The sequence below is a fragment of the Neomonachus schauinslandi genome, chromosome 9, assembly GCF_002201575.2.
Source record: "Neomonachus schauinslandi chromosome 9, ASM220157v2, whole genome shotgun sequence".
Classification (NCBI taxonomy): domain Eukaryota; kingdom Metazoa; phylum Chordata; class Mammalia; order Carnivora; family Phocidae; genus Neomonachus; species Neomonachus schauinslandi.
In genome coordinates, this window is record NC_058411.1 from 70,665,630 (window position 1) to 70,675,058 (window position 9,429).

General features: G+C 58.4%; 2 protein-coding genes across 4 annotated transcripts in view; one reads left to right on the top strand and one right to left on the bottom strand.

Annotated features, from left to right (window-relative positions):
- Window positions 1-2,256: 2,256 nt before the first annotated feature.
- Window positions 2,257-4,001, top strand: NRL (neural retina leucine zipper). 2 transcript variants are annotated; one of them, XM_021695601.1, is made up of 2 exons: window positions 2,257-2,763; window positions 3,669-4,001. In XM_021695601.1, the coding sequence occupies exons 1-2, from the start codon at window positions 2,383-2,385 to the stop codon at window positions 3,999-4,001; spliced, it is 714 nt and encodes a 237-aa protein (XP_021551276.1). In that variant the 5' UTR covers window positions 2,257-2,382. The 2 variants fall into 2 exon arrangements, with proteins under 2 accessions (XP_021551276.1, XP_044774172.1); XM_044918237.1 differs by having other exon boundaries at window positions 2,383-2,448.
- Window positions 4,002-7,193: 3,192 nt separating this feature from the next.
- CPNE6 (copine 6) overlaps window positions 7,194-9,429 on the bottom strand; it is a 6,170-nt gene continuing 3,934 nt past the window's right edge. For both annotated transcript variants that reach the window (XM_021695417.2, XM_021695416.1), the window contains exons 9-16: window positions 9,331-9,417; window positions 9,056-9,115; window positions 8,654-8,787; window positions 8,516-8,570; window positions 8,381-8,432; window positions 7,925-8,058; window positions 7,539-7,775; window positions 7,194-7,331 (exon numbers count right to left, since the gene is read on the bottom strand). In XM_021695417.2, coding sequence (XP_021551092.1) covers window positions 7,194-7,331; window positions 7,539-7,775; window positions 7,925-8,058; window positions 8,381-8,432; window positions 8,516-8,570; window positions 8,654-8,787; window positions 9,056-9,115; window positions 9,331-9,417 — 897 coding nt within the window. The remainder of the gene's footprint in view (window positions 7,332-7,538; window positions 7,776-7,924; window positions 8,059-8,380; window positions 8,433-8,515; window positions 8,571-8,653; window positions 8,788-9,055; window positions 9,116-9,330; window positions 9,418-9,429) is intronic.

Below are 9,429 nucleotides of genomic sequence, written 5' to 3' on the forward strand. Positions count from 1 at the left end.
GCTGAGGATTGGGTGGCCAAGTCCTGGACATTCACCAGGGGACGGGTGCCTGTCTTTCTGATACGATAGCTGTGAGGGGCGTGGGGCCTCACAGTGGGAGTGAGGAAGGGGACAGAAATGTGAGGATTCCCGAGCACAGGAAACAGACCCAACTGGCTAGGTCAGAGTGGGTTCAGGACCGCTTGGATTCCCGCAAACACTGCCACGGTGCTGTCGAGCGTTGGAGGGTGAGGGCGCTGGGAGCTTCTCTGGGCCTCTCCTCCAGTCCCAGGCTCTCAGTCGCTGAGGGCTGAGGGTGGTGTTCACACGAGTGTGGCTGGCCAGGCCAAAGCCGCTTTCTGTACCGGGGGACTGAGCATCTGCGAGACGGACCATCAGTAAGGAGCTTTGTTGGGGAAGATGCCTCCTTTCCTTCCTTGAGAACAGGCATACTTGTCCTCTCCCCTCTTCTCATTCCCCGCAACCCCCCAGGCCAATGAGATATGCAAATGATCCCCTTACCTCATTGGCTAGAGGCCTGAGGACCACAGATGACCTCAGAGCGCTGGCCCTTTAAGAGTGTCCTGTGGGCTTGGTGCCCACAGCGCCTTGTTCTGAGCGCAGAGGCACCAGGCCCCACTCAATGGGGTCTCCAGTCTCAGGGGACGCTGTGCCTGCCTGGCTCTGACACTGAGCACATCGTCTCTACCATCCTCCTCGTGAGTATATTCAGGGCCTACCTGCATGCCAGGCCTCTCACCTACAGCCTCCTCCTCCGTCACCTGCTGTCTGCTCTCTGTTGTCTATCTTCAAGAATCCTCACACTTCTGTCCCCTGCCCCACTCCCACTCTGACTGGCTTTATGTCCCTCACGGCTATCACGGCAGAAAGAGAAATAACCCTCCTCACTTAGCTCTTCATTCAGTTCTCTCTGGATGCCTCTCTCAGTGTTTCACCATCTCCTCCCTGCCAAGGATCGTTCCTTCAATCTGTGTCTTTGTTTTTACCACCCCTGTCCTCTCAAGGGTGAGGGGCTCAATAGATAGGGCAACAACCCTTCCCTGGGACAGGAAGAGCGAAAGACTCGTCCTTCCCCCCCCACCTCTCTGGGCAGAGCCTGAGGGTCTGAGATGTCGTTAGAAAGAGGGCTACCTAGGCTTGAGGTGTCAAGATGGAGCCAAATGCCAAGCCCTGGGGATGAGCACTCCCTGCCTTGCCCCTTCAGGGGGCTGGCAATGGGGCCGTTGGAACTGGGAGCTGGGCTAGAGCTTGGGAGTTCCAGGCTGGGAAGGATCTCTGAGTTTACCTAGCCTGAGGTTCCTCAGGTGAGCGCACACTCTGTGGTTGATAACAGGGAGGAGAGCTCCTTGGTGACATAAGTTTGGGACACTCTGGGTTGAGGTTGAACAGATGGTTTACTGAAGGACTTCTCAGATTAATATGCTGCTGTGCTTTGTGAATCTGCAGAACGTGGGGATGGGAGGGAGCATTTCTCAAAATTATCTGAGCATTGACTTCTTCTTGGGTATTTCTCAGACTTAGGGTTTCCCAGAACACTCCCTGGAAAATGGTAAAGTCTAACTGCCTTATTGAACAAAAAGGGAAACTGGGGTCAGAAAGGGGGAGGTGATCTGTCCGAGTTCACACAACATAGCAGGTTCTGGATAGAAGGAGGAAAACCAATTTTAGTTGGTTCCCTTTGGAGAGATTGGCTTGGGGAAAGAAGGTCACCACTCAGTCCTGATCTTTCTAGAACCGATTCTAGGACCTTTCTTTTGTCTTTGCAAAGTCTCATGCTCCTATAAAAGGGATTAATTGATTGATTAACCCATAGAACAGATGTGCACTGAGGACCTTCTGTGTTTAAGGCATCGATCTAGGTGTTCTGAGAGAGGTATAACAACTTGTTATCCTCATACATTAAAATTCACGGCATACATGCCTTCCCATTGTCCTAAAATAGACACATACTCTGTCACAGTTAATTAAGCAAAATTTTTTGATTGCTTGGAAATGAAATGATGTCTCTTGAGATGACAGAGCCTCTCAGTATGTCCCAGCACCAGAGATGGGAGCACTGCCACGTTCCTCTTGTTTTTCACAGCTCCCAGAGGCACCAGTGGGGCCAGACGCTGTGCTATCTCTCCTCTTCCCCAGTCAGGCCTCTGAGCTGCTTGCCCCCAGTTAGGAGCCCCTGCCACCCGAAAAGTTGCTCCAGCCCAGAGGTGACTCTTTAGGGAACAGAGTTGCACCATCACCCGGGCTTTCCAGAACTCTGGTTCTCCAGGGCACTTGGGCTTTGGGAGAAGCAGGTTCTGGTGAAGGAGGCTGGCAGGCAGCCTCCAGGTGCTCCAAACCTCTCCTTTGTTTTTGCAGGTGCACCCCTCCCAATCCAGCCCCGGAATGGCACTGCCTCCCAGCCCACTGGCTATGGAGTATGTCAATGACTTTGACTTGATGAAGTTTGAGGTAAAGCGGGAACCCTCTGAGGGACGATCTGGCCCCCCAACAGCCTCACTGGGCTCCACACCCTACAGCTCAGTGCCTCCTTCACCCACCTTCAGTGAGCCAGGCATGGTGGGGGCTACCGAGGGCCCCCGGCCAGGCCTGGAGGAGCTGTACTGGCTGGCCACGCTGCAGCAGCAGCTGGGAGCTGGGGAGGCACTGGGCCTGAGTCCTGAGGAGGCTGTGGAGCTGCTGCAGGGTCAGGGTCCAGTCCCTATCGAGGGGCCCCACAGCTACTACCCAGGGAGCCCGGAGGAGACAGGAGCGCAGCATGCCCAGGTGAGTGATCACTGAGTTGGCCTGAGGGGAGGCAGGGTGAGGGGGGACAGCCCAAGAGAGGAAGGAGAATTCCAGGACAGGGTTATGGATTGGGGAAGAGACAGAGGGCAGGAGAAAAGAAGGGCCCTTGAAGGAAATCAGAGAAAACTACCTTCTGCTCCCTCCCCTTTTTCCAAATGGAGAGAAATGAGTAGTCAGAACCAAGAGGAAGAGGGAGAAGACAGGGTTAGAAGAGGACCAAAAGGGGAGAGTTGAGAATTAATGGGGAGCGGTTCTTTACAGGGAGGTAAATATACTCCGTCTGTGGAAACCAGGGAAAGAGTTGTGCGTGGAATGGAGTGGAGTTGAGACTGTGGGAACGGGAATGAGGTTGGCCTTTTCAAACATCGTGCTTCCCCAGCCCCCAGTCTTCTCAGGAAGGATTGGGACTCATCCTATTAATTATAGACACAGATGGGGGTGTTGAGGGCATTAGGATGTAATCCAAATCCTTTGAGGGTCACAGGGTTGCGGCCTTCAGGACAGGGGAGCGAGGTGCATTGGCGGGGCGGGGTCTGCCTGGGCGCGTGTCCACTCGACACCAAGAGAGCCTGGAGCCGGACGCTGAGGACCGCGCAGGGTTGACGCGGGTTTCCGACCGGCGACAGGCTCGCCTGACCGCGGGAGGCGGGGCCTGCAGCGCGGGGCGGACCCAAAGGGGCGCGCGCTCCCCGGGGAGGAGGGGCTTGTTGGGACCTGGGGCGGGGTCTGGACTGCGGGGTGGATTCGGTGGAAGGGCGAGCATCAGGTAAGGCTGGGGCCGGGGGAGGAGCCTCCCAGAGGGCGGGGCAGTCCCTCAGGCGACCCGAGGGTGGAGCCCGGCGGGCTCCCGGCGCTGACCCGCTCTCCGCCCGCTCCCTCTGCAGCTGGCCGAGCGGTTTTCGGACGCGGCGCTGGTGTCGATGTCTGTGCGGGAGCTCAACCGGCAGCTGCGGGGATGCGGGCGCGACGAGGCGCTGCGGCTGAAGCAGAGGCGCCGCACGCTGAAGAACCGCGGTTACGCGCAGGCCTGTCGCTCCAAGCGGCTGCAGCAGCGGCGCGGGCTAGAGGCCGAGCGCGCCCGCCTGGCCGCCCAGCTGGACGCGCTGCGGGCCGAGGTGGCCCGTCTGGCCAGGGAGCGCGACCTCTACAAGGCTCGCTGTGACCGGCTGACCTCGAGCGGCCCCGGGGCCGGGGACCACACCCACTTCTTCCTCTGAGCCGCTAGGGGCCGCCGAGGGGTGTCGTGGGGGGGGGATGGGGGAGCACCACGCAGGAGGCCACTGTACGGTTCACTAGATGGTTACTGAGCGCCTTCTGGTGCCAGACACTCCGTGGTATGACTACACATAAATATCCCCGAACTTCCTGGACCCTCAAGGCAGGCTCCGAGGTTAGATGCTGGTCATTTTCTGGGAGGGAGGTCTTCTCTCCTCACGCAGGCAGCACACAGAACCCTCCACCTCTGTTCCACCCCACATGACCAGGACACCGAGATCTGGAGGAGCCAGTGCCGGGCACTGTGGGTGAGGGGGGGAGGGCGGGGAGGCGTGGATGATGGCTGGGTGACAGCGAATGGGAGGCGAGGGAGTGGTGTGACTCCCCCTCAGTTTAGATTTTAATTCAAGGTTTTCAACCTGTAGTGCATTAAGGCGGTAATTAGCAATGAAGCCGTCTTTTCATTCCGAGGCTTGGAAACTCCCCATTTTAGGACGACTGCATTTTCAAGATCTCAGTTACCAACAGCAAGACAGACTAGGAACTCTATCCAAGAGGCTTTCCTCCCACCCAACTCGGTGGCCTCCAGGGCCCAGAGCAGCAAAGGCCTGAGGAGCTCTGGGAGTGGTTGGTGTGGGCTGGGAGAGAACTCTGGGAAGGAGTCTGGGGACCTGGGTGCTAGTCCCAGCTCTGCCACGGGATACCTCTGTCACCTTGAGAAAACCACTTGCTCCCTGGGTTTTGGTTACCTCCTCTAATCCCGGGTTGGAGACTTCCGACACCTTTTCAGTTCTGGCATCTCCTTGGTGTGGGAGCCCCAAGAGTCTCCCCAAGAAGCCCCCAGGACCACCTCACCGAAGGGACTTCCTGTCCTGCTCCTGCTTCCTGATTGCAGCCTCTGCAGTGGATGAGCCCCTGCACTGGTCCTCTGCTGCTCCCTCCAGGCTGCCTTGGCCTCCAGACCTGCATAGGGTACCCTTGCTACCTCCTGCCTTGCTGAGGGCTGGGGTGAGATTTTACCCAGTATGACAAGATGCTGAAAGAATGCAGTTTTTGTGAATTAAACTTGAAGTTCAGGCAGAACTTTATACTATTGGCTAAACGTTCTTGCCATTTAAGAAGTGTTCATTCTTTAGCCTTGCTCCCAGCGTGTGTGTGTGTGTGTGTGTGTGTGTGCGCGTGCGTGCGCGCGCGCGCGCCTGTGTGTGGTGAGTCTCAGTTCCGGAGGGCCAATGAAAATGGGGTGGAAGGGTGGGGATTGGGCCAGATGGAGCCTCCTCCTCCTCCTCCCACCATTGCACAGAAGCCCAGAAGCATCAGTGACTGGGCCAGGCTTGCCTATGGCTATCCTGAGGTCCCACAGTTGCCATGGTTACCCAGCCCTCTGGTTCATCTGCCTACAGAGAGAGTAGGCGGGGGCTCTGGGCAGAGCAGAGGCATTGAGCTAGGAGCAGCTACCTCACCAGCCACTGTCGTAGGTCCTCTAAGGGACATAATAAATAGGGAGAAGCAGTTGAGGGTGGGGAAGAGGCTCCCATATGTCTCTCTTCCTTTCTGCCCCCTCTGTCCACCCCCTCCCCAGCTGTCTCTTCCCATCACAGTTCTTATTCCCTCCTCCCCCTCCTCTAGCCCAGCTCGTCCCTCTTCCACTCAGGAACCTGCAATGGGAGGCATCTCCTCCATCTCCCCCAGGATTTCTTTTTCTTCTCCTCTCCTTCTCCACCACTGGCCATTGGCCACCCTCTCTGGCTCTGGCTGAGTGACTCACAACACATTTGGTCTCTCCTCCTTCATCTCCTTCATCATTGAGGGAGAGGCTGGGGCAGGGAGGGTCCCTCCAGGATCCTGTCTTTTCTTCCCTGGCTCTGGATATCACCTGTCTTCTCACCTGCTCTCCGGAGCTTCAATCCAGACCCAGCACTGCTCTTGCACACCTTCCTTAACTGGCTGAGGCCCTGCACAGCACACACACACGGGCAGAGACGCCATCCACAGGAACCTACCCCCATACACACAATCAGCCCACGTATACATACACCTGGGGCTCAAGATGAGGCTCATACAGAAGTTGCACACTAGTGATTTAGAGTGTGGGCACTTCAGTCAGATGGGTCTGGGCTCAATTCCAGGCTCACCAGTTCTCTGATGATGGGTGGATTTAAATGAAGCCTCACTTGATTTGAAGAAAAATGGGGAAAATGATGCTAACTACCTAGTGAGAGTGAATGCATTTAAAGCACGTAGCACCAAGTTTCACACATGGTGAACAATAATGTTCACTGCTGTTGTTAATGTTATTAAGGGCACACAGCCTGACTTTCTGAAACATTAAGGCCACACTCGTGGAGAGGCAGGGATGTGCAGTGCATGAACACACGCGCACATTCACACATTCAGGAAAACCAGGCTGCGCAGACCTCAGATGCCCCCTCTGTGTTCATAATCCACTCACAGACCTGCTGCCCTCCTTCAGTCCCCCCAACACCCCTGCTTGGCCCGCCCCACAGCTGTGTGGGGGTTGGAGCGCAGCTCCTGGGGGACTCAGCTGGGCTTCTCTAGAGACAGCTGTAAGAGGGCATCAACCTGCCCCTTTGACAGCCCCTCATCACCACCCCCCATCTCTGGTAATTAACCTCCATGGTGCTGGGCCCCCTGGGGTTGGGAGGTGAGGGTAGGGGCTCCTCAGATCCCACTGGCACACAGTTGGGGTGAAACTGCTGAGATACCAGGCTGCGTGGGAGCTCTGGCTCAGATCTGAAAGTTGCTGGTCCTCATTTCTTAATGGTGTGTGTGGATGGGTGGGCGTTATGGACCGTCCATGGACATCTGAGGCATGATAGATAGAGGCTGAGGTGCTAGGAGTGGTTCCCTTTATTAACGACCAGAAAGTCAGGATCACTGAAGAAAGTCACAAGGCTGAGGGGTATGGGGCCTGGAGAGAAAGAGCAGGGCTCACCACACACTTCCAGGACCTAGGGGCCACAGCTGGTCCAAGAGGGAGAGGCACTGGTCACTCGAGTCACAAGGGTCAGGACAGGCACCTGGGACAGGGTGGGATAGTCATCAGCACCTTCCTCCACACCACACCGAGCCCAGATGCGCTCCGCCAAGCCCCACCTTGCACCCCTGTCCACCCCTTTGGGCCCCCGGGACTCACTGAGAGGCTGAGGGAGGGTTGGTCCGGTGGGAGGCAGTCACGGGCTAGGGCTGGGGGTCGTGGCCGGTGTGCAGGGCCTGGGAGACCCGGGGCTGATGCCCTGGCTGGCGTAGTACTCCACCACCTGCCTGGGCACCTCAGCCAGGACGCACTTGGCAAGCGCAGAAGGTGCGGCCTGGGCGTGGGGGCGGGGACGGGGTTAGCGGGTTAGCGGGCCGGAGAGTGGGGGGAGGGGTCAGGCAGGGGGGCGGGGCTTCGGGGTGGCCGGCTGGGCTCCAGCGTCCTCCGCAGGCCACCAACCCGGTGTGGGAGAGACGGGTCAGATTTGAGGGCCTGAGGAGCTGAGGAGTCCTTCGGCCGGGAGGGGGCGCCGGGCACTCACATCCTTGAAGTCCCGAAAGGGCACGAACTGGACGATGTCGCGGGCCGCGGGCACCCCTCGGGGGCAACGCAAGGGACCGTCGTCGCCATCCAGCAGCCTCATGTCGGAGAAGTCGGCATTGCCCACACCCACGATGATGATGGACATGGGCAGGCGGGAGGCGCGCACGATGGCTGCGCGGGTCTCGGCCATGTCGCTCACCACGCCGTCCGTGAGCACCAGCAGCACGGAGTACTTCTGAGGGCAGGCAGCAGGGAGGAAGGGTAGGCTCTGTGTGCAAGGGCGTTGGCACCCGCCCCAAGCCCAGGCCCTGGCCCTGACCCCCCCCCCCCCCCGGGGAGGACACCCCGTGGGGCAGCGCCTGGTTGCCTGCTTCCTCTCCTCACCGTGGCTTGGCCGGTGCTCTGCTCGCGCTGAGCTGGCCCGGCCACGCGGTTGATGATGGGGGCCACGTTGGTGGGGCCATAGAGCTGGATCTGGGGTAGGCACCGGCGGTAGGAGGCGATGACCCCCGAGATCTCTGTAGGCGAGGAGGTGAGGCCAGCAGAGATTAGCAGGGAGCCTTTTTTGACACCCTTAAAGCAAGGAAGTCCTTCCCTGTCTCAGTTCTGCCTGGCCCCCTAAATTCCTCAGTAAGCGGGCGAGTTGGATGGTCCAGGCTCTGGGAGAGGAGGCTGGGCAGATGCTGGGCCAGGGGCCCAGAGTCCCAGGTAGACAGGAGCTGAGTGGTGGGATGGGCAGGGGGCTGCGCCTGTGAGGATGCAGTCTGTGCCCCTGCATGGGGTGTACGGGCTGTGCAGGCTGTATGGGGGGAGGCAGGGCTGGTGAAAATCTCCTCTTACCTTCACATTCAGGGTTTTCCGGGTCAAAGTTGATAGCAAAGTCATGGGACACCTGTGAGGGTAAGGTGAGAGCAGCGAGATGTCTTTCCTCCTACTCTCCCACCAAATCCTCCCTTCCTCTCAAACCCAGCCTACCTCAAAGTTGGGGGGGATTCGAGCGCCAAAGCCAAACGCTGGAAACCGCTTATCACTGAGGAGAAGAAAAGGCTGTGGGGCCCATCGGGCAAGGCCTCCCTACCCGTCTCCCTCCTCCCCAGCCTACCCTCCTCCCACCTGTCATAGTCCTGGCAGATGCCTCCCACTGCGCGCAGGGCCTGAAGGTAGTGGTTGGGCTGGCGGGGGCTGAGGCAGTGTAGGGACTGGCTGCTCCTTGGGTCCCCATTGGAGGCGGTGAAGTCGATGGCCACCTGGTGGAGGGGGGGACTCTTGTCACACGGCATCCATGAGAGCTCACAGAGAGGCTAGCCCGGAGCTAGGGTCTGTAGGGAGGACTAAGGTATATCCAGTCAAGCCCCCAGGTAGCCCCATCATGGAGTGGGGTGAGGGGTACAAGATGACGATGCTAAGCGTCCCGAGAGGCCCCCAGGAGGGGCAAGGGGGTTTGGGGCTCCTTCTGTTCACTGCGTGTTTAGCCCCTTCCTCTTGCCCGTGTCCCCTATACCCCTGGGCCTTTACCGTGAAGCTGATCTGGCAGCCGCCCATGATATAATCCAGGAAGGTGTGCACCTTCTCCACCTAGCAGGAGGGGAAGAGGTAAAGGAGCAGGATGGTCCTTTGAGGAGAGAGCTGGGTGGGGCTTCTGTGGGGGACATGGAGGGTAGTTTTTGAGGTTGAAGTTCCCGGTGGGATAGGGCAAGCCTTCTCAGTTCTCAGAAGAGGAGAAACTGGTCTTTGAAACAAGGACAGGGTTAAATCTGAGGGTCCGACGTGAGGCAGGCACTGGGATTTACCGTGCACTGGGCCAGCACTACGGTCCCCGAGCTCTTGTAGTTCTTCTTCTTGTCCCGGTACTTGGGGTTGATACAGTCCCACTGCATCTAGACCCCCCA